This window comes from Neoarthrinium moseri, assembly GCF_022829205.1.
Source record: "Neoarthrinium moseri strain CBS 164.80 chromosome Unknown scaffold48_Wmoseri_CBS_16480, whole genome shotgun sequence".
In the NCBI taxonomy this organism is placed as follows: Eukaryota; Fungi; Ascomycota; class Sordariomycetes; order Amphisphaeriales; family Apiosporaceae; genus Neoarthrinium; species Neoarthrinium moseri.
In genome coordinates, this window is record NW_026055162.1 from 205,737 (window position 1) to 228,569 (window position 22,833).

The 22,833-nt window shown below is 55.0% G+C and overlaps 9 protein-coding genes across 9 annotated transcripts; 4 read left to right on the forward strand and 5 right to left on the reverse strand.

Annotated features, from left to right (window-relative positions):
• Positions 1-191: 191 nt before the first annotated feature.
• On the forward strand, positions 192-1,022 carry JN550_009971 (uncharacterized protein; the record flags this gene model as incomplete). The annotated part of the gene is made up of 1 exon (XM_049308174.1): positions 192-1,022. The coding sequence occupies one exon, from the start codon at positions 192-194 to the stop codon at positions 1,020-1,022; it is 831 nt and encodes a 276-aa protein (XP_049168089.1).
• A 498-nt stretch (positions 1,023-1,520) lies between these two features.
• JN550_009972 (uncharacterized protein) lies at positions 1,521-3,418 on the reverse strand (the record flags this gene model as incomplete). The annotated part of the gene is made up of 3 exons (XM_049308175.1): positions 1,521-1,554; positions 1,613-3,043; positions 3,168-3,418. 3 exons carry the CDS (start codon positions 3,416-3,418, stop codon positions 1,521-1,523), a joined length of 1,716 nt encoding a protein of 571 aa, XP_049168090.1.
• Positions 3,419-4,016: 598 nt separating this feature from the next.
• JN550_009973 (uncharacterized protein) lies at positions 4,017-6,623 on the reverse strand (the record flags this gene model as incomplete). The annotated part of the gene is made up of 3 exons (XM_049308176.1): positions 4,017-5,930; positions 6,027-6,427; positions 6,500-6,623. 3 exons carry the CDS (start codon positions 6,621-6,623, stop codon positions 4,017-4,019), a joined length of 2,439 nt encoding a protein of 812 aa, XP_049168091.1.
• Positions 6,624-9,232: 2,609 nt separating this feature from the next.
• JN550_009974 (uncharacterized protein) lies at positions 9,233-10,012 on the forward strand (the record flags this gene model as incomplete). The annotated part of the gene is made up of 1 exon (XM_049308177.1): positions 9,233-10,012. One exon carries the CDS (start codon positions 9,233-9,235, stop codon positions 10,010-10,012), a length of 780 nt encoding a protein of 259 aa, XP_049168092.1.
• Positions 10,013-10,429: 417 nt separating this feature from the next.
• Positions 10,430-11,215, reverse strand: JN550_009975 (uncharacterized protein; the record flags this gene model as incomplete). The annotated part of the gene is made up of 1 exon (XM_049308178.1): positions 10,430-11,215. One exon carries the CDS (start codon positions 11,213-11,215, stop codon positions 10,430-10,432), a length of 786 nt encoding a protein of 261 aa, XP_049168093.1.
• A 960-nt stretch (positions 11,216-12,175) lies between these two features.
• JN550_009976 (uncharacterized protein) lies at positions 12,176-13,929 on the reverse strand (the record flags this gene model as incomplete). Its single annotated transcript, XM_049308179.1, has 5 exons — positions 12,176-12,503; positions 12,584-12,690; positions 12,757-12,942; positions 13,010-13,222; positions 13,288-13,929. The coding sequence occupies 5 exons, from the start codon at positions 13,927-13,929 to the stop codon at positions 12,176-12,178; spliced, it is 1,476 nt and encodes a 491-aa protein (XP_049168094.1).
• Positions 13,930-15,060: 1,131 nt separating this feature from the next.
• JN550_009977 (uncharacterized protein) lies at positions 15,061-16,060 on the reverse strand (the record flags this gene model as incomplete). Its single annotated transcript, XM_049308180.1, has 2 exons — positions 15,061-15,668; positions 15,730-16,060. 2 exons carry the CDS (start codon positions 16,058-16,060, stop codon positions 15,061-15,063), a joined length of 939 nt encoding a protein of 312 aa, XP_049168095.1.
• A 360-nt stretch (positions 16,061-16,420) lies between these two features.
• JN550_009978 (uncharacterized protein) lies at positions 16,421-20,031 on the forward strand (the record flags this gene model as incomplete). The annotated part of the gene is made up of 4 exons (XM_049308182.1): positions 16,421-16,499; positions 16,560-17,006; positions 17,174-19,791; positions 19,855-20,031. 4 exons carry the CDS (start codon positions 16,421-16,423, stop codon positions 20,029-20,031), a joined length of 3,321 nt encoding a protein of 1,106 aa, XP_049168096.1.
• Positions 20,032-21,824: 1,793 nt separating this feature from the next.
• On the forward strand, positions 21,825-22,627 carry JN550_009979 (uncharacterized protein; the record flags this gene model as incomplete). Its single annotated transcript, XM_049308183.1, has 2 exons — positions 21,825-21,950; positions 22,178-22,627. 2 exons carry the CDS (start codon positions 21,825-21,827, stop codon positions 22,625-22,627), a joined length of 576 nt encoding a protein of 191 aa, XP_049168097.1.
• Between the last annotated feature and the right edge of the window lie 206 nt (positions 22,628-22,833).

The window sequence follows — 22,833 nt, forward strand, 5'->3', positions numbered from 1 at the left end:
ATTGCTTCGAATTCCGGGGCGCGTTACTGCGTAATCTGACGCACTCCAACCTACTTTATGCAATTGTTTGGTTACACCGATGAAGTTCACGCGTTCCATGGCTGCGTTCGGTCTAGCGGATCGGTGCATATAGACTGTGTGACCCTGTCCTCAATGATCTCTTAGCCTCGATGATCACCAAGCCGCATACCATGCCATCAGGGTCCGAGTCTATACGCGCCGGGCCTTTGGTTCAAGCATTGGTTGTCTTTTTTGTCAAGGTGCGAGATCAGAAATATGTTCGACGATTGTGGAAGCCTTCCCCCGGTATTATGTCGGCATCGAACTTGTGCATCAAGGTCAAACCGTATGACAACATGGCTGAGGCCCACACCATGCAATTTATAGCACAGCAAACCTCAATCCCTGTGCCAAAAGTCATTTGCGCTTTTACTCACAAAGGCAAAACCTACATCGTCATGAGCAAGATAGATGGGCAAATGATAGGGCGTGGGTGGAATAACCGGCCTGAGAAATCGAAGCGCCGGATCTTGGAGCAACTTCAAGCCATGGTCGCCGAACTCCGCGGCATCCCTCCTCCCGACGGCACCGGAGTTGGTAATGTCAACGGAGGCCCCTTCTGCGACTGTCGCCTACCCTCCAAACTTCATTGGGGTCCATATACATCGGTTCGCGATTTTCATGAAGCACTCGCAAACGGCGCAAACATGGATCTGGAATACGAGAACCTGCCTGAAGGGATGCCGGAGCTTTTTCGATTTTATCGACAATCGAGCAATGTTTTGGTTTTTTCGCATGGTGACCTTAGTAGTTTAAATATCCTCGCTCGAGGTGATGAACTCGTTGGCATCATTGACTGGGAGACGGCAGGATGGTTTCCCCCGTATTGGGAGTATACTTGCGCCAAGTATGCAAACCCGCAAAATGCTTTCTGGGCAGATGAGGTAGACCATTTCTTGCCAGCTATGCCTTATGAGCTCAAGATGGAGAATATTAGACGCCAATATTTTGGCGCTTTCTGAATATAAGACTTATCAACATAGTTGGATTGGGCACACCGCCTGGACACTCTAGCCTCGGGGTTTAGAGATTATTTCAACTCCTTCGAGCATGTCCCAAGTAGCTGCTTTGGTTTGATGATACTTAGCTGTTCCATCATAAGAGTGTTATCCTTCTTGAATTGAACACATGGCATGGCTTTATCTCGAGCGAGAACGGCTGCAACACCCAAAGCAGTTTTTCCGTCACTGGCGACTAAGGCAATGTACTTTGTTTAATTAGGACACGACTAAAAATAGGAATTTCCCTTTCCCTGGGACATATAAAGGGGTAGTATATCACCAGAACGCAAGGGCCAAGTATAGGGTTAGAAAGAGCGTTGCACTTTTTAAACCCACACGCAGCAGAAAGTATATATATGGGAAATAGAACACAAATCCCCTAGCACAGATCGCGCACGGTTCGTGCCGTTCCTGACCCCGTCAGTATCTTTTCGGTCGTACTTCGTGCCGTTTTGCCAATCAGAGTTCAACATGTGCCGGTGTATCTTCATCCCTGTAAAGAAAGAAATCCGTCAGACGATTGTGTGATAGGTTTTAGGGATCCCCCTTACCGTGTTTCGCAAAGCCTGCCATCTTCTTGAACCACATAACCCTCGCTGCCGACCGCAGCGACTGCATAGAACAAACTCTTGGGGTCCCACTTCCTCTTAACTTGCAGCAGCTTTTCGTAGTTGCTACCAAAGAACGCTTCTTGAAAGTTCGGTTGCCTCCAGTCCGCTTCATTCATGTACGCGCCACTTCCGGGCGTTGCAGCCTCGATGATGGGCTGCGCAACCTCGGTGATCTTCTTTTGAACCTCAAGTCCCTCAGACCAGGGGGCTGTAAAGTTCCACGGCACTGACAGTGTCGCCTGAACAATACTCTCCCTCCACGCCGGTAGAACGCTGTTATCTGCCCCGAACCTGGATACATCCGTTCCAACACCTATGAAGGTAACACCTTCTGCAGCGAGCGCCCTCGCTGTCTCTCCGAAGCCTGAAAACTGTGACCGCTTAATCAAGCGGCCTCCGTACTGAGACGTGCCGACTTGAATGTTGCCAAGAGGCAGAGGACCCCAGTAATGATCATAATGGTCAAAGTAGGAGGGAAACTCGGTGTATGTGACGCTGTAGGTCAGACCCAAGGACTCGAGTTTCGTGAGGAAGGACGACAGGATCTCTTTAAGCTCACTCTGGGTCTTGCCATATGCGGTGAGGGCCGGGAACTGTAAGAAACCTGTGCCGAAGAAATATATGACCATAACCCCCGAGTCAACAATCTCCGCAATGCTTGCATGCCAGACATCGACAGCCTCAAATACCTTATCCGGCGTCTGAGTCTCATCAACAGCCACAGAGAACTTGACACCGCTGACAACAGTGTCGGGATGGGCTTTGACAGTCATTGAAACGACAACGCCATAGTTGCCTGGGCCGCCTCCACTGAGAGCCCAGTACAGATCAGTGTTCTGACTGCGAGAGGCAGTGACAAGTTCTCCGGAAGCCGTGACGACCTCGAAGGAGAGCGTATTATCCGCGGCCAGTCCGAAATTGGTACTGAGCGCCGAGTGTCCACCGCCTTGGGTGTATCCTCCTGCGAGGCCGACTGTTGGGCATTCACCACCAACTACGACTAGACCAAGGTCCGCAGCCGCTTTCAATGCCTCAAAGCCTTGGATTCCCGCCCCAAACTTGAGGGCCTTTCCCTCGTAAGAAGAATCCTTCCAGTCCTGTGGTTCTGTGCTTTTCAAGTGATACGTCCAGATCGATAGAGCCCCTGCACCTGTTGATCTGCCGAGATAATCGTGGCCGGTACCTCGTATGACGAACCGCAAGTTTCTTTCCTGTGCAAAGTTTACGGCTGCTATAACGTCATCAGACCCTGTAGCATTCACAGTATACCTCACATAATTGCCGAGGCTGCAAGGGCGTTCTGCCGGTTGGAACGGATCGCAACTCTGGTTTGCAAAGAACGGTGCCATAACGGAAGAAGAGGAAGTCATGCTGATGAGAAGTCAGCTTCTCGCTGCTTAAATCATATAGAGTCTTCAATGTTCGCATCTGCCCCGCGCACTGCAGGTCGACCTAACGTTGCATAACAGTCACCTAAGGAAAGTCTCATGCTTACTGGATTCCAGAATCAAGCCATTGGTCCTGCAAACTGGCGCATAATTCTGCATCATAGTTTGGGTCATGGCATGGCGAGCCCAGAGGGATGGTTTCGATCAGTCGTCCTCCCACGGTGCTATTGAACGCCGCCCATTCTGTCGGTGAAGGCCAACAAGCATCACCGGGGAAGCATTTGCATTTCGAAGAGGAAGATGCGGCGGTAAGAATACTCCCAAGTAGGAGATATGAAAATAGAGAGATGCGGTGCATAGTGAATCTGGTACGCAGCAACCATATACCATTAAGCGAGATGGAAGATGACTGCGAGGCCGAAAAGTGGCGGTGTCCGACAAACTGTGCCGCATTGCCAAGCTCGTAGTATATCTGACATTTATTGGGCGGGGCAGTTGTCCACAACTTCTGTTTGTAGGGTACCACTTTTCGTTTCCCAATGCGCAGTATGGATCGGGAAGTTGCCGGGTTGATCATCTACTCTTGTCTTTGAGACTGAAGCTAATTTGGAGGAACAAGAGAGAATGAAACCCCCCGGATGACGTTCGCGGCACGCTTACTTCACGTGAGACTCTCATACCCGAACGGAACCTGCAAGACTCAACCAATACTGCCCGCAGCGTCGGGTCGCAATTACGAGGACTGCCAAATTACGCGGAGGTGTATACCGTTTTCTGCCTTGTCTTAAACGGGTTGGTTTGTAAAACATCCCCTTTTAAACTTATTTCCGCCTAGACTCGATCCCACACCACTTCACCGAAAACGTGACCTAGCTCAATTCCGGCCCAGCCTCACCCAAGGCGATACGGCCAAAGCTCAGGCTGGACTTCCTATGTTATACAACGATGCACGCCCACTAAGCTACGAATGTAGCGGGCAGAGCTCTTCTAGCGCGTCGGGCGACACTGTAAGTTACAGTCGCATCAGGGGGATAGCCACTGCAACCTGAGCCAACAACCACACCACCGCTGCCAAACGCCACATGACTACACTTAGGAGGGCTTTGCGTTGTGGAAGAGGGCTGCTCTGAAGGTACAGACGTAGGCGAGTTGTCGGGTGCTGTTTTGGTGGACACAACGGTCGAACTAGGAGACGGCTGCTCATCGTTACTTCCTTCGAGGAACCGATCCGGATCGTAGAACTCAGAATCCGAGGATTTAGAGTTGGGATCTTGCTTCTGAAGCAACTGGCCGATATTGGAAGGGCAAATGCCTACCTCACCGCGCTTGTTTGATTGGGTGTTCGCGGCAACTGGCCATGGCCAGGTCCAAGGTCCGTAAAGTCGGCCTTGAACATGAACCCTTATAGCCCGCGTATTGGCGCATTGATTCGCGGCGTCATTCTGATGCACATGCCCCGGTACGTACTCCCACACTGCAATTCCCAACTCAGCACTATTTGCGTCATCGACGACGACCGTGTTTCCGTACCACGCATAAGTAGCCGGTTCGACATTTTCGCCGACTTCGGGCACTATCTGCTTGATTGTATCCTTGATACGATTGATTCTGCTGAACCACCATGGATCGTTGGGATTTGCACTGGTGCGGTCCCAGGTTGGCACCTCATCAGATCGTGGATTCACAGCATTAGGTGTAAAAATCAATGCGTGAACGAAGCGAGCAGCAGCACCGTTGTCTGGATCGTTGCCAAAATACTGTGACCTTGCCTCTGATAGGGATGGCTGCCCTCGACGACCATTTCGTATAAAATCCAGCGCTACGGAGTCAAATGCAGCGTCATCCTGTATATTTATGTGGTTTCCCTCCCAGAAATGGCCGAGCCAGATGCCACGGTCTGAGAAAACAAGCACAGTAGTACAGCCCCAGGACGGACCACCACCAGTGATGAAAGGATGGGCCAGGTCCTTGACGGACCACATCTTCGATGACATCAACGCCCCAACCCGAGTGTCTATCAAATTGCCGGCACCGTAGTCACGAATCAGCTGTAAGGCGTTTCCGTACCAAATTTGACGATTAATGGACCCAGGTGGTCCTGGGTCTTCAAATTCGTTCCGCAGAATAGAATTCGAATCAGGTGGTGCAGGGGCCCTTCTCGATTTGCGAGCCTGGATGTCATCGGTAGAAGGAAAGTCAGTGATACTGGGTAGTCGCTCACCAGGACTGTTCGTTGGTTGCAAGATGTTAGAAGGCGGTGTCCAACAGCCGCATGAGCCTGCATCACACATACCACCGGCAACAGTGCTCTGCGTGGTTGTAGTCGCCGTAGATGTCGTTATTGGCCTACATTCTGTCACATCCAGAGTGGTGCATTCAATCTTCTGCCGGTCTGTCTCGCAAGAGGTTGTAGGCGTTGCTGCTGCAGATGTTGAGATGACACATTTCTGTGTACATGATACCGTCTGAGTACAGCCGTCTGAGGTCGAAGTTGAAGATTCAGCTGAAGACAAGGTCGAGCTTGGCGTGTCATCCGTCTTGGTTGGGTCATTCTCGTTGCCGCTGTCTCCTCCTCCTCCTCCTCCGCCGCCGCCGCCTCCTGGGTTATTACCATTTCCGTCCCCGGAATCACCGCCACCATCTCCTCCACTACCTCCAGGAGTATTACCATTCCCATCTCCAGAATCGCCACCTCCTCCTCCAATCCCTCCCCCAGGAGTATTTCCACTCCCGTTGCCATCGCTTCCTCCCCCACTGCCGCTGTCGCCGCCCCCGGTGGTACCACCTCCAACAATCCCACCAGCACTTGATGTTGCTGATGGGAGACCAGCTGTACTTGGAGGCGGGATTAAAGCGGATGGATCAGGTGTCTAACAACCAGTTAGCTGGTTCCAAGTGGTAAAGTACCGGTACCCGGTTACCATCAAATTGGACAGATATCATGAAAACCAAGACATGGAACTTACTGTTGGCCAAGGGAACCCTCCGATGCCGACTCCGTCCTGTCTATCACACTTTTGCACCGGGATTGTACACTCAGGGTTGCACAGACTGCCTAGACAAACCCAAGCCGGGGTTGTGGTGGTTGTAGCCTGTCCATTAGTCCCTGTTGTTGTTATTGGTATATCTGAAGATAGCCAAGTGACCTCTGTAGTTGCTGGGGTTTTTGGGTCACTATCGTCCCCTGTTTTAGAAATAGTTACCAGACTAAAAGCGGCACCAGGAGGTAGAACGTTGCGAGTTGCTATTACGTCCTTGGTTGTTGCTCCAATGTTGGTTGGGTCTGGGGGATTGACGAGAGTGATGCAGCCAGCCACCCCACCAAAAGCATTGGGATCTGTATTTGGGCAACCTCTTCGCTCTAGAACTGTGATTGTATGTCGAACTTGGGTGATTGTTCTGGGAATGTTTCCTTCGGGGGTTGGGGCGACTACCGTACATAATGGGATGTCAGTAACTAGTTTCTCAATCGAAATCTGTACTTCTAGGAGTGGCGTACTGCGCTGGGCAAGAACATTATAAGCCCCAGATATAGCGAGGATGCTGGGCTTATGAAACTTCATCTCGGCGTGTGTAACTGGAGTAACTTAATAAAACAGAGTCGATCTGAAGAGAAATTGGGAAGGGAGTGGGGGAAGAGAATTGCATGAATTTTTATCACCGAAAGCCAGAAAGACAAGTAAACTCTCATGGCGCTTTATATAATTCGATGCTGGACTTCAACAGTCTTGATATTGTTGGAGACATGTTCGGTTCTATATTTGGTTGTTTTCAATAACATGTTGCATCATAACATGGCTTACCGAGGTGAAATTGTCAGGATGTTCATTACCTCGTACTTTCCTCTCAGTAGTGGGTGAGGTATGTACAAGGAGCACTTACCTCACAATATCGTCTCCACAGCCTCTCATGACATAAGATACTCTTGTTGGCTTCAAGAATGTAGGCTGTAGTCTCAGCAGATCGTTCTACATGGCTATTTTTGGCGGCTTGGTCTCCCGGCAAGATTCGTTGCCGTGGGTGGCACAGGCAGGCAGTGACAGACGAAGGGATGCGATTCTGTAAGCCAAACCTGATTGGCGCATTGGCACGCGCCACCGACCCGGCACCAACAGTCCTGCGACTACAAATTACAACAGATGTCATGCTGGGTTCGGTTGTTGGCCGACTTCACGCATCGTATCATATCAGAACCTCAGGTACTCATTACTGTTTTTGTATCACCATCGACCGCCCTTGTTCTCACCATCTTCACTCAGTATGGCGGTGTCATGTATTCTGGAACGGTTTTTACCCGAAATCATACTCGTCATTTCAGGGTACTTGGACCTTGAGTCACTGCGCTTTCTCCGCCTTGTATCGAGGTCCGTAACTGCAAAGTTCACGCCAGGGATTTTGCGTTATTTCGAGACCCAGAATATCGATCTTGATTCGGGAGGCTTTCAGCGTCTCATTGGACTTGTTTCTAACCTAGATCTAGGTCGTGGAGTTCGAACTTTAAAGTTGAACTGTCTCTACTATCACCGGCGGTCTGACATTGATTATTATCGCGCTGGAATAGAAACGACGTCATCCTACAGGGGTTATAAATATTCGACGCCATGGGCCAGACCGTTCCCGCCCGCCGCAAAGGAGATAGACGAGTGGATGACTAAAAAACGGGCAGATCAGGATGCCTTCACTGGAGCCAACATGTGTGAACAGTTGACCGCAGTACTACGATGCTTTGGAAGCCTATCCAAAGTGACCCTTGAGGCGATGGTGGTGTGTGACCAGCTACCGGGTCACAGATGTTCCCCTGAGCGAGTCCCGAGTCTACCATGGCGGCAACTCTGGGCAAAAGCTATACAGGCTTTTCGCGTCGTCATGTCTGCCATATCTCGCTCTCAAGTCCGTCTCCAAGGCTTGGCTATCTACCAGGAATCGGCACAGTGCAGCATTCCAACTAACGAAGTTGCTGGTGACCTCCTGAGAAAGCTCCAAGAGCAAGGGTTTGACAGAGTGAGCCACGGCCTGAAAAGTATAGCCATGAGCCTGGCTACTGTCGTCACCCCAGTACGGTCGATGGGAGTACAAGATGACACCGATTTCTACGAGCCGTTCGATATATCTGCAGGCAAAAAGCTCGAACCTCACAATACCATGGTTAATGACAATGCAGACCTTCAAGGCGTCGTCAAGATGTTTCAGTCTTTACCAATGATTGAAAACTTGGATCTCCATCTCTATAACACTACACAAACTACGACGCGCAATCCGGGGCAACGTCCTTACCAAGGCTTTCTCGATTTGTTATTCCAAACGACATCCTACCAACACCTAGAGGCACTTACGTTACGTGGCTTTCCGGCGAGCGCGGACACCCTAAAACACATTTTATCTAGCCACCCCCGTTTGCGATGTCTCCATTTGGAGAACGTCTTCCTTACAAGCGGCTGTTGGGGTGATATCTTGGATGTTGCCGTAGGGAGTTGCGCCTTACTCGAGCAAGTGCATTTGTCGAATTTATGGCGGCCACATGCGGATGGAGAGGTCACAAATCTCGACTACTATGCGTTGAAATCACGGAAGCTTGACCCATCGGATCAGAGATTGATCTTGAAACATTTCAGCCCAGACGGCGAGTACCATGTCTGGCATACACGCGACATCGGAAGAGAAGAGCTTATTGAGGTGGGCAAGATAGATTTCAACCCCGAAGCTCGAGGAAGGCTGGGCGTTTCTTCTTGGGAAGCTGATGAATGGGCCGGGAAGGTTTATCAAGATTGTGGCCCCCCTTAAGCCAGTCATCAATTCAACGGTTGTTGACTCTCGGATTGTGGATGTGCCATTAGCAGAATCTGGACGCAGACGGGAACCTGGAACCTCTTAACGCGTAAGACGCGCTAACTCAGAGGCCGGCGGGGCTCGGGTGGGCGTCTTGCAGCGCTTCCAGCGCGTCATCCCAGCCCCCCAGGATTGACCACTCAAAACAGCGTCAGCTTTGCACTTTACGCGGGTCGCATTCAATTGGCGAATCCACCCTCACTCTCTCGGTCTGAATGTCTTGCTATCCCACAACAACTCTATACATAAATCAACGAATTGCACTTCGGACCACATTGGAGCGCATAGGAGATCTGTAGGGCCTCTTCGTTCAATTGTTCTATCTTTCATTCACAGATTCGCCACGATGGTCCTCAAGCGCAAGCGCTCCGAGTCCGAGCTCTCCCTCTCGTCCTGCGGCACCGCGTTCAGCTCACCACCACGACCCGACGCATCGCACGCCGGCATGGACCTCACCTCGCCCACGCCGTCGTGCCGGTCCGGAATGGCGACGCCGTCCCACCTCCCCAGCCGCACCATGAAGCGCATCCGCGACTCCCGACCCTCGGACGAGGAAGTGCACCGTAAGTTCTACGAGTGGCGCGCCCACCACCAGCACCAGCGCCGTCGGGGTGGAAGCAGAGGCTCATGCGCGGCTATGACTACAGAGCGGACCATCGACATGCTGTTCTCAGCGGCGCGAAAGACGCAGGCACAGACGCAGCCGCAACCACAGTACCAGCAAGACGACCAGCAATCGGCTCCCCAGCCCCAGCAGCAGCAACAGGCGTCGCTCCACGCCTTCTGGAACATCCCAGCCCCAACACAATCCGCTGACTCGACGTGGGGTGTTGTGTCTCCACCCCGCATCGACACCGCCTCGCTTTACGCGCCGTCGAACTGCGAGGATTGCGGCCAGGGACTGCGCGGTGGTGACGGCAGCGACGACATGGACGTGGACATGGACGGTGACGGACTGGGCGCCGATACGACGGAGGCCACGGGGTGCGCCGGGTGTGGCAAGCATGTGTGCACGCACTGCTCCATCACCAACCTTGGCCAGCAGAGGCAGTGTCTCATCTGTGCCGGCAAGAAGGTATGGGTTGGCGGCCTTGGGTGGACGGCCGGCGCCGTTGGGGTCTGCTGAGTTGCCATTTCCTTGGTGTGGAAGGGAAGGCGGGATTTTTTCGGTATGGATTTTGCATTTTGATGAACCGCAGTATAGTACTCGGACTCGGGTAGCGTACACGTATAGGCAGAGGGTATGTCCTACGGGCATGGCGCTAGAAAGGTTGGCGCGAAGGCGTTCAGCATGTTGGTGTTTGGTATTTGGCTGTATTGTATAGTGAGCAGGTCATTAGCTCATTGGATGTTAGGCGTTCATCTGCAATTATATGAAGACCAAATCAGTCTTCTCTTCCCTACGCATACAGATCCCAGTCTCCATATCTTTTGACGGTGGTGATGTGGAAATAACCAGGAGCATCTCGAGCTCTCCCACGCAAGTCCAGGATCTCATTCCAGTTCTTCCGTGCCTCATCAGCATGAACACATTCTGTCCCTCTCAATCCCCCGTTTCCTTCAGCTCCTGCAAAGGCGGTATGTCCTCCAGCATACCCGGTTGCAATCGATCCCACAGGATCCCGCAAGTCGGCTTCTGCGCGGCCTCTACCTCCACAACCCGCGTCGGCGTGATGACCACGTCACAGACGGTATCGAAGACATCGGGCCGCAGCTCCTCCTCCAGCAATTGGCAGTCGTGCACAACGGCCACGGCGACCGCGCTCTGCTGGATCACGCCGATGCTGTAGAGCATGGCCCACTCGAGGTCGAAGAAACCATGGCCCTTGCCGAAGCGGATGCCTTGTGTGTTGATGGCCCCGGTGCCGGTGACTAGAAGGGGAATGCGAATACCCAAATCCACAAGATCCCGGAGGCTCACCCGCCGGCCCACGCGCTCCATGCCGTCGAGCGTGGCGGCGTACCAACTCCAACCCCGGGCGCCAAGGCGGCCCTCCCACTCGCGCCGGATGGCCGCCGGATCCAGCAGCCAGAAGCCACGGCGGATGCCGTACGTGGTGACGAGCACGCGCTTGCCGGCCTCGAGGGCGCGGCGCCGCAGCTCCTCGAGGCAGTTGTCGGGCGTGATGAAGAGTACGGCGGCTTCGCGATACGCCGGCAGCGCCACCAGCCGGTCCGTCGCCGCCGACGACCCGGCGAAGTCCGTGATGTACTCGCCAAAGTCCAGGTGGAACCGGCTGTCCGGGACCGCGACCTGCAGGAGGTCCGCCCAGACGCGGGTGCGCACCGCCGTCTTGTGAACGTCGATCTCGTCTCCGGGAGAGGCCATGGGGTGTGAGTGAGTCGGGGTGCGTAAGCTGCGACTGGCGGGTATCCTCTGGTCGTCGCAGATGGTAGGTACGTAGATGGCTTTGATGTACCGCAATCAGTGAGGTTTTCATGGCACGCCGATAATGCGGACGCTACTCGACTCCATCACGGAGACCACCGGTCCCATAGCGGAGACTTTTAAGTTATAGTAACCCGGTCTCGGGGAGCGGGCCCGGGGCCGGCCGACTAACCGAATAAGATAGCAGTTTTGGAGATATTGCAAAGATATGGTTGAATCAATGGCCTGGAACTGAAATGGGTTACTTGGAATGAACTTCAAGAGATCTGAAAAGAAGTGATGGGACTACGTTGCAATGCAAGCCCGGGCGGGCTGGGAAGGATGGCGGCTGCTGAGCATCGAAGTGAAGACTAGAAAAAGAAATGAAGAACAAAAATAATACAACCACTCTGAATTGAACGCGCAACCTCAAAAGCCTCGAGAATGACAATGCAACAGCAAAAAAAGAATATGGTCCTTTACCGCTCGACTACATTGGTAGGAGCTACCAGTTTTGCGTCATGGCCCCCTGGAACACCCGCTGGACGTACACACTCAGAGGAGTCCCGTGAGTGCTTGAAAACCTTTGACCTATTGGGGACTATTAAGGGTCATTTGATTGTTCGTTGCCTGGCAGGTCCCGTTGGCCCAATGGGATTCCGGGATTTCCACATTTGGTGTACTCATAGGCATCTCTCGACCCTCCGGGGCAACCGAGGAGGGTACCATCAGATCTGTAGCTTCTTCAATTTGCTCTTTCTGCTGACACCAGCGCAATCAAGCTTAATGCGAGGAATCCTCTTGAGCCTGTTGCCTCTCAAACACCAGAACCCGAGCACCCTTCGGGAGACTATTCCCACCAGCCCAATCATTGCACTTCAACAACAGCATGTCATTGGAAGATTTGATCAGCAATATGCATCATCGCATCTTGATATCCTTCTCGCCATCCTCCCCATTACTATACGTCACCGTGCCCGCGGACTCGATGTCCTCGCCAGACCTAGCCTTGGACTCCTGCTTTTCCTCACGGTACACAAGAAACCGGATGAGAAGTACGGCTAGTATAGCCGCCAGCACGAAGCCAAAGGTGGCAGGGAACCCACGCCGAAAGGTGGGCGCCATGGTCTGTGGGAAGATGACAATGGGCATCCAGGCATCGACGGCGTACTGCATGCCGTTCATGCTGCTGACGACCAGCGCACGCTCTTCGTTGTCATCGGCGCAGATCTCGTTGGCCCACGTGTAGCTGTGAGAATTGCTATTTAGCCTCCTTTACTCTGTGCCTCAGGGGATGAGGGGGGTTTCATGGGCTTCATGGGCACTCACAAGACTGCTGTCATAAGGTGTATGGAGGATAGTAGAAAGGCGGCTTCTTTCAGAGGAATACTCGCTGGCCAAGCAGCCAGAATACCATTGGGAATTGCGCCCAGGAGCTGTAAGTTCGCAGTCAGGCCCGGCTCCTCTATGCATCGTGTTACAGAGCTCATTAAATTACTTACCAGAGGAATTATGATAAACGCAAACCTGCTCCCGGTGAAGTCGGACAAAAAACCCCACAATATCACAAAAAATGCGCTGATGAGTTTCGTGCCGGTTGGGATAACGTTCCGGTCGACCACCGAGAAGTTCTCGGCCTTGAGCCAGATGCCAAAGTAGCCGGATGCTTGGCAGGATTCGCCATACAGCTGGACAAGCATTTTAGTAAACCACCTTCTTGACTTCTACTTGCTTCTACCAGGGGTAAGTACTTACGATATATCCCAATACAAAAGCGTACCACCTCCACTTCGTCAGCGCACGCTTGAAAGTCTGTAGTGTTACGGGCTTGGGCGCTGCTTTCCCAGCATCTTGCACACGTTTAAGTGCTAATTCGCATTCCGCAGCCGTGAGGAACTTGGACCGTGTTGTGTACGGCGTGTCGGGGAGGATGAAGTAGGTGGCCAACCCAACCGGCACCGTCATACACTACGATCAGGCCATATTAGCCAAAGCACACTTGTATCAATGGGCCTTGGGATAAAATCACTTACACCGCAAACGATATACAGCCACCTCCAGCCGGCCAGGCCATGCGTCCCATCGAGGTTCTCATAGACAGCAGCCTGCAGGTAGCCGCCAAAGGCGGCGCCCAGGGGCGCCGTCATGTGGAAGATGGCGACGCGCTTGGCGAGCTCGGTCTTGGTGTACCAGCTGCCGAGGAGGTAGAGCAGGACGGGGAAGAAGGAGGACTCGAACAGGCCGACCAGGAAGCGGAAGGCGTACAGCTGGCCGACGCTGCGCAGGCCGGCCTGGGCGAAGGTGAAGACGCCCCAGCACACCTCCATGGCGGCCAGCCAGACGCTGGGGCGCACGCGCTGCACGATCAGCGTGCTGGGCACCTGCATGAGCGCGTACGCGATCGTGTACATGACGGTCGCGTACGTGTACTCGTTGCCGTACATGGACAGGTCCTCCTGCATGCCCGACACGTACGCGTTTGCTAGGTTTCCCTGGTCGAGGTATTTCATGAAGAAGCCGAGGCACCCGATGGTCAGGATGCTCCAGTCCAGCTTGCGAAGAAGAACGCGCTCTTCGTGGCTCTTCAGGTGGGTGTCGGTGTCCCAGATGAAGGAGCGGAAGGACCGCCTCGGGGGCGCCTCGGCGACAACGGCGGCAGCTTGAGGCTCTGCCATGATGAGAAGAAGCTCTGATTGCCTTTATTCGGCTGGTATTTCAGAAAAATTGCCAGCGAAAAGGGGGAGTGAGAAGCGAGTGTCTGGCGTAGACGATCATCGTTGCGGCGATATAGTATATATACGGTACAGCACAAAATACCTGACGACGCGGAAGCAGAGGCCGAATAGGGTCAACAGCATCCGATGAAGAGAGTCTGATTTACTCCGCTCGACTGACTCCTCGGTGTCATTGCACCATACTGCAATCCATGTCTCTATCAATCGGGGACCGTGGTTGTGGGGAGGGACTACTGCATGCAGAGGCATGTAAACGGCGTCGATATCGATAATGCGACTTGGAGCGGCCAATTGGGAGGTTGGATGCGTGCCGGGTCAGGTAGAAAAGATCCGCAGCCCGTGATAAGGCGTGAGGGGCGAGGATGATGACGAGCTCAACGGTTCAGGTGCTACGCTACAGTAACCGCAGATAATACGCCAATCGCCAATAAGAAAGAAGAGAGATTTAAAGGACAAGAAGAAAAGGTCTAAGAGGATGATCTTATATAGTTGAGTTGTAGGTAATGTAAAAAATACAGTTGCATTATTCAAGGTTATGTATAGAGTTGGAACTAAAGTCTGTATTGAAGCAGTGCTCTATAGCGGCAGCAAGATGTGCACATGACCTGTCACTTATACGACCTCACACACGAGACCAATATCAAGGATATGGGCTGCGGCACCGTCCTTTTCACCAATGGCGCCGGGTCTGGTGTCAGCAAGAGCACTAGACGTCAAGAGTTAAGAATTGTTCCTCTTTTGCAGGGCAACTACAGTATTTCCTCGAGTACGGAGTAAGCCGTCAGCCAAACGACAAACCTGGCTCCCCAAGTCGACGGAATGGAAACGAGCGACATGCATCCTAGTGAATAAAACAGAATTGTCCTGATTAACCTCGAAATAGCACAACAGCAAGAACGCCTATGCATGTGTCCTGTGTCTCTCTAAGAGGCTTTCCAACTCCAACGCTAGTGACAAGTAAGCCCGTTAGCCTTGCTGGCTCTAATAGTACATATAATTATAGCAGAACTCAGCGACCGCATGTCGCCTGGGTATCACGGAGTCTCGCCCGGCTCCTACGGGGTTGCCGCATCAATCAATATCCATCTCCATCGCATCGCTGCTGTCGTAAGGGGTTGTAGGCCAGGGCTGCGCCGTCGACGAGCCGCCGTCCAGTACGCCCATGCTGTTGTTGGTGGCAGCTGGAGGCACCGAGTCGTTGGCCAAGTTGTTGAGCCCGTTCGGGACCCGTGGCGGGGGGGTTTCCTCAATGTCCATGCCCGAGGGCAGAGCGTCCCGACCGGCGCCGTCGCCGTTCTGTTTCTGCCGCAGCCGCGCCCTGGCCTCGACGATGGCCTTGCGCACGCTGTCCTGCTCGGCGGGCACGGTCAGCGACTTGGGCTCGTTGTACAGCACCATCTGCATGCCGGCCAGCTCGCCGTCCTTGTTGGCCAGGACCGAGGGCGGGATGCGGTTCAGCAAGAGGTGCTTCTCGATGTCGGGCAGGAAGACCAGCTTGCCCTCGTCGGAGGAGGACTCGCCGTCGGACAGCTCGGCGTCCAGGTCGTAGATGTACACCTTGTGCTTCGAGTTGTCGAGGTCCATGTGCTCATTCTCGGGGATCTGCCTCAGAGAGGCCCCGGCCGCGGGCGTGAGCTGGGGGCTCTCGACCGGGACGTAGAGCTTCTGGCCATTCTGTTCTGCGGACGGGGTGTTAGCTACTTGGGACCAAAGCTATCCGGCAATCGTGGGCCGACATACCCAGGTTCAGGAGACTCAAGCGCTTGGACAGCCTCTCGTTGTCCTGCGTATCGGCTTTTCTCTTGCGCATCTTGCGCATGGCTGGGGCATGGCGCTGGTTATCGCAGGCCGACGATGGAGTGGGCTGCTGATAGGGCGGTCCGGGTCGCTCTCCAGCTCCAATGGCGGGCGGCGCGGGCGCTGGAGCAGCTGGTGCGAGATTCGCTTGTGCTCGGCCAGCAGCGGCGGAGGCGGCGCCGGCGAGGGCAACGGGGGTGTCGGTGGGGCGTGGCAGGTGATGTTGGGCTGGGGGGTGGTAGTGGTGGAAGCTCGGTCCAGGCGCAAAGTCCATCATGGACGGTTGCCCAGATGGTGGGTGTGGTGCACTATGGTACTGCAGTGTGGTGGTGTGGTGTGGCTAGTTTCAAGTCAAGCCTCGTGTCGTGCAGAGAGGTTCAGAAAGGCTCCCTCGGCTGCCTTCGACTCAGTTTCCAACAGCCGCACCACAGGGGTCCGTCGTCCAGGACCGAGAGCGAAAACCGGAGGCCCCGTCGAGTCACTTTACCGTCAATCGCTCGAGGCGTGTCGCGAGTCTGCAACCAGAGAGCGCGCTCACCGTCTCAAGGCGTTTCTTATCTCTTGGGGCCGGGCGCAATCCGTCGCACTGAGATTGAGACTGAGGGCTGGGCTCGACCGAATGAGATAGGTCCCGATGCTGCGGCTGCGGCAGCGGAAGCGATGGGACCCGTCGTTTATAGGGGCCCTGAGTCACTCTTGTAGAAGTTTCTACTGTAAATCCGGGCCATCCCCATCGCCCACACCCACGCCCACGCCCACGCCCACTCCTGCAGCAGCAGCACCACGACGACGACCCATTCCGGCGGCCAGCACTAGCACCTGGCACCAGCAGGACCAGCACCAGCACCTGCGCCCGCGCCCGCACCCTGACGCCGCGCAGCAGCTACCCCTCCATACCGCCCATCCCACCAGCACCACCCCCGCCACCGCGCCCGCCGCCTCCTCGACTATTAGCAGCAGTCTGCGCCTGAAGCCATTGGCATTTTGCTGCCACTACTCCACCACGACGACCAGAATTCCATCCCGCCGCCCTGCCGCTGTCTCTACGACGACCAGGACGACAACACAAAGGGCCCTACCCAGGACCGCCACGCCCATTCTTCACGCCCCCTCGAGACCGTTCAGCACCACCACTGCAGCCATGGAGCCGGCCAAGTGGACTGGTGTTGGCGTCCGCAACACCTTCTTTGACTTCTTCGAGAAGAAGGGCCACACCATCGGTACGCATTAGCACATGCATATTTTTTTTCTTGCCTGTTTTCGTCTGCCCCTCCCTCGCTCCCACGCGGCAGCAATGCACTGCACTGCACTGTGTCACGAGGAGAAGACCGAGGAGGCTATGGACGACTTATTTCTTCCTGCTGCTAACACGTGTCGCCGCTCCCAGTCCCGTCCTCCTCCGTCGTCCCTCACAATGACCCCACCTTGCTCTTCACCAATGCCGGCATGAACCAGTTCAAGCCCATCTTCCTGGGCACCGTGTCGAGCGCCGACGACCTGTCCAAGCTCAAGCGCGCCGTCGACTCGCAAAAGTGCATCCGCGCCGGCGGAAAGCACAACGACCTCGACGATGTCGGCAAGGACAGCTACCACCACACCTTCTTCGAGATGTTGGGCAACTGGTCCTTCGGCGACTACTTCAAGAAGGAGGCCATCGAGTGGTCGTGGGAGCTCCTCACAAAGGTCTACGGCCTGGACCCCTCCCGGCTGTACGTCACCTACTTCGAGGGCAACCCCGACATGAACCTCGAGCCCGACCTCGAGGCCAAGGAGCTGTGGAAGTCGGTCGGTGTGCCCGAGGACCACATCCTGCCCGGCAACATGAAGGACAACTTCTGGGAGATGGGTGACCAGGGCCCCTGCGGTCCCTGCAGTGAGATTCACTACGACAAGGTAGGCGGCCGCAACGCCGCCCACTTGGTCAACCAGGACGACCCTCTGGTTGTTGAGGTCTGGAACAACGTTTTCATGCAGTACGACAGGCAAAAAGACAAGTCGCTCAAGTCTCTGCCCGCCAAGCACATCGATACCGGAATGGGTTTCGAGCGCTTGGTGTCTGCTCTCCAAGACAAGACCTCCAACTACGCCACCGACATTTTCGAGCCCCTATTCGCCCAGATTCAAAAGGTCACCGGCGCGCGGGACTACACCGACAAGTATGGAAAGGACGACGCCGACGGCATCGACACTGCCTACCGTGTCGTTGCCGACCACATCAGGTTGCTGACCTTTTCTATCTCGGATGGTGCCGTGCCAAACAACGATGGCAGAGGATACGTTGTGCGGAGAGTTCTGCGACGAGGCGTGCGGTATGCTCGCAAATACTTTGGCGCCGAGATTGGCTCCTTCTTCTCCTCGATCCTGCCTGCTCTGGTGGAGCAGATGGGTGAGCAGTTCCCCGAGATTGTCAAGAAGCAGCAGGATGTCAAGGAGATTCTCGACGAGGAAGAGGAGGCCTTTGCCCGGACACTGGACCGTGGTGAGAAGCAGTTCGAGAAGTATGCTGCCCAGGCTGCCACCAGCGACAAGAAGAAGCTGTCGGGTGCAGATGTGTGGAGACTCTACGACACTTTTGGTTTCCCCGAGGACTTGACGAAGCTCATGGCCGAGGAGCGCGGTCTGGACATTGACGAGGCCGAGGTTGCTGTCGCCAGGGAAAAGGCCCGCGAGGCCAGCAAGTCCGTCAAGGATACGATTCAGACCTTCTCCAAGCTGAACGTGCACCAGATTGCCGAGCTCAAGGACAAGCTCCAGGTTCCTACCGCTGATGATGAGGCCAAGTTCCGAAAGGGAGACATCAAAGCCAAGGTTCAGCTGATCTTTACTGGCACAGAGTTTGCCAAGTCCACGAAAGATATCCCTGCCAACACTCCGCTGGGACTACTTCTTGACCAAACCAACTTTTATGCCGAGCAGGGTGGCCAAGTTGCCGACACTGGTCGGATAATCATTGATGGTGTGGCAGAGTTCAAGGTACTCGACGTGCAGCAATACGGTGGTTATATCGTCCACAACGGATACCTCGAGTATGGCGAGCTCAAGGCTGGCGACGAGGTCATCTCCGAATACGATGAGCTCCGCAGACAGCCCATCCGGAATAACCACACAGGTACCCATATCCTCAACCACTCCTTGAGGGAAGTCTTGGGTGAGGAGGTTAACCAGAAGGGCTCCCTGGTGGACCAGGACAAGCTGCGCTTTGACTTCTCGCACAAGTCCCTGGTGACCGTCCCTGAGATCAAGAAGATTGAAGATTTGTCGAACGCATACATCAGGCAAAATTGCAAGATCTACTCCAAGGATGTCGAGCTGGACACCGCCAAGAAGATCAACGGTGTCCGCGCCGTCTTTGGCGAGACCTACCCCAACCCAGTCCGCGTCGTGTCCGTCGGCATTGACGTGGACATGCTCCTCGAGAACCCCGAGAACCCAGAGTGGCGCAAGGTCAGCGTCGAGTTCTGTGGTGGCACGCACGTCGACCAGACAGGCATCATCAAGGACTTGGTCATTGTCGAGGAGAGCGGCATCGCCAAGGGTACTCGTCGCCTGGTGGCTTACACCGGCGATGCCGCCCACGCCGTGCAACGAGAGGCCGCTGAGTTTGGCAAGCGGATCGACGAGATCGAGGCCCTTCCCTTCGGCCCCGAGAAGGAGGACAAGGTCAAGCAGACCCAGGCCGAACTCAACGGGCTAGTCGTGTCTGCCGTCAGCAAGGAGGAGCTGAGGACACGGTTTGCCAAGGTCAGCAAGAGCGTGGTTGAGGAGCAGAAGAAGCGCCAAAAGGCAGAGAGCAAGACGGCTCTGGACGCTGTCAACAGCCACTTTGCCAAGGACGAGAACAAGGAGGCCACCCACTTCATCGGGCACCTCCCCATCTCTGCCAACGCCAAGGCTGTTTCTGATGTCCTCAAGCACTACCAGACCAAGGACAAGACCAAGTCTGTCTACCTCTTCGGTGGAAGCCCGAAGGAGGGCGCCGTCATCCACGGCGTCTACGTGGGCACGGTAAGTTGAACCCCATAGTAATGTACAGCCAAAGGACGAAATTCAGACTAACACTTTCTCTAGGATCTGTCTTCCAAGGGCGTCACCGCAGAGACTTGGTCTGCTGCCGTGTCCCAGGTTGTTGGTGGTAAGTCGGGTGGCAAGGAGCCCACGCGACAGGGCCAGGGTACCAACGCCGACAAGATTGATGACGGCGTTGAGGCTGCCAGAAAGTACCTCGAGGAGAAGCTGAAGATCTGAGAATGGTAGCAGATTAACAAGGGTGAGGTTCGAGATAGGAAAGGACCCGACCATGGAGGATATGAGGCTAGGAGGATGTATCATTATCAAGGAAACTTGGTCACATAGACGGGTCATGGCACTAGTGGTTGAAGCAGAAGAAGGTGCATGCCCTCGATGCATGCTGATAAGCAGTCAACTGGACGCATCACTTCGTATATTGTTTCTATGATTGAGGAACCACCATTTGTATGAATGTCTACTCAGCGCCGACCATGTTGATATTGCTGGCGCGAGCCATTCCGTCTTGGAGTTTCCAACATGGCCTGCAGTATGAAGGCAGTTAACGTAGGGTTTCTAGCCAATCAGAGCCAACGTTTAGCATAGCTCCAGAGTAAGTTTGGGAGCGACTGTATGTGGATTGCTTGGCACACGACTAGCAAAGCGGTATACGCCACTATAGACGACCTCGAAAGGATCGAAGGATTCACTTCGCATGGGCAATCGCGCCTGCCTACCCGTCTTTCGGACGACGCATCTGATTGGCACTCAACAAGGCGCCGGTGGTTTCGTCTCAACTTTCGAAATCGGCCATCTCACGGGAAAGCAGAGAAGCCGGCCGGGGCATATCGTCGTCTTTGGGCCGGGCTCCGCCCCATGCGTACAGAGACGCAGTCCAGTGGCGCCACGGAGGCCGCCCCCAAGAGTCTTTCAGACGACCCCGATCCGGAAGCCGCTCGGGTTGCTTCTTCGGGATTGCGACCATGAAGTGGCCGTTTCTGGTTGACACTGCCGCCCGAGTCACATTGTTATCACAGTGTTTACCAGCGACTGTGTACGTATGTAGTAGGCCCATGAATATCGCAAAGGCCGCTAGCAGGGCGAAAGGATTATCATATGGTTCATGGCAACCACAAAGCAAGTCGGACGGGTACACGCGTCGCTCTACCAACTATGTATGCTACCATGGAAAAGAAAAGTGCCAGGCCAATAGCGAGTAATTGATATAGAGTTACAACGGGGTCCGCGCAACTTGGCTGGCCCCCCCAGTGCAACGTCAACACATCCCCACCCACGTCCTCTGGCTGTCCGTCCCCAGCGCTGCGCCCCCCCTCGAAGCCGATGAGCCGAGCAGAGTATTATTTGAAACACGGCCTTTGTAACACGTCTGCCGCAGACACACTCAGCCAAACCCGCAACGCCACACCCGCCCAACGTCACTTCACACTTCCCTGCCTTGGCCGCCTGCCCCCCTTGGACTGGGACTGCACGGCAAGACAACGACAAAGAGGGAGCAGGGCAGATCAGATCTTCCCAGCTCGAGCAAGGACGCAGGCGACAAAAAGATTGTGGTAGAAAATCCTCTTGGCGTTTCTCAAACTCCCCTTCCCGCTCAACTCTCCTCTCGCAACCCCGTCACCTCTTCTCCATTGTCCAGTGTTTATCTCTCTGCGCGTGTGTTTGGCAACAGAATCTGGCATTTCGTTGGTCTGGCACACTGAGGAGAAGACCGGCTATCAACTCCCCTCCGCTCTCTTTTGAGTTTGGTGTTTTCTCTCTGTTCGTTTCGCTTCTCACGCTTGGCGATATTCCCATCCACGGACACCTGCCCAGGTGGTTTGTACTGCTCCCACGACTATTACGACTACATCATATAATCCACCCCGGGCTTCGAGGCAAACAACCAAGACAGCAGGCTTTCCCGCGAGCAAGCAAGCGAGACGGCACGAGAGAGACAGCAGGAACAAGATCCATTTTCTCCTACGCCGAGAGGAGGAGATCCCAAAGTTACCGAATCAGTCATGGCCTTCGCAATGGCGAAAGCCCGCATCGGCACCACGATGAACTCGATGCTCACGCCGCGTGCGGACGACGGCGACTTGTCGGGGGACGGCTTCGTGAATGAGAACGGCAGAGAGGTGCCGTTCTGGTGGACAAAGGTACGTCTGCCACGATTCATCCATCCATCCATCCATCTCAACCCAACCCAGAGACACCACGCAGCAATTAGCTATTCATCTACCTACCTATCTACCTCCCTACCTACCCACGTGCCTGACATCACCTTGCCTTGCCTTGACCTGCCCTGCCTTACTCTGCCCCGCCGACATTACATCAAGCCTCGATGCATAAGACACACAGCTAACCTCACCCCCCACCCCACCAGGAGGGCGTCATCATCAAGTGGTCCATCTTCTTCGGCCTGATCGCCCTGTTCCTCCTGTACCTGATCGGCGGCTACCTGCACGCGCGGCGCCGCATGCGCAAGGGGCTGGCGCCGCTGCGCTACCACCGGTGCCTGGTGCCGCGCGCCCAGCTGGCCCGCGTCGACCCGGCCTACGCCTACCCGCAGAACCCGACGTACACCAGCTACGCGGCCGGGGGCCCGCCCCAGGGCGGCTACTACGGCATGCAGCCCATGCCCCCGCCCGTCTACGACCCCAACCGCCCGCCCATGTACGACGTGCCGCCGCCCGGCGCCCCGCCCCAGGGCGGTTCCAAGCTCGACCCCGCCCAGGCCGGCGACTACGCCCCGCCGCCCGGCCCGCCGCCGCCGCCGGTCGCGGCGCAGCGCACGGGGAACTCCAACCCGTTTGCGGATCCTGCCCGGCCTTGAGGCGGGAAAGGGGCCGGGGGAGAGTTTGGGGTTTGATGGGGCAGTGGATGAGACTGAAGTCCGAGGGGAAGGCGGGATGACGAGATACGGCACCCGCGGTAGGCTGATTACCATTCGGGAAGAAGCAAGCTGGGGCGCATCAACAACAGATTGGAAGATGACAGAAATCGTACTCGATGCTACAGGACGGAGTACAGGTTATCGTC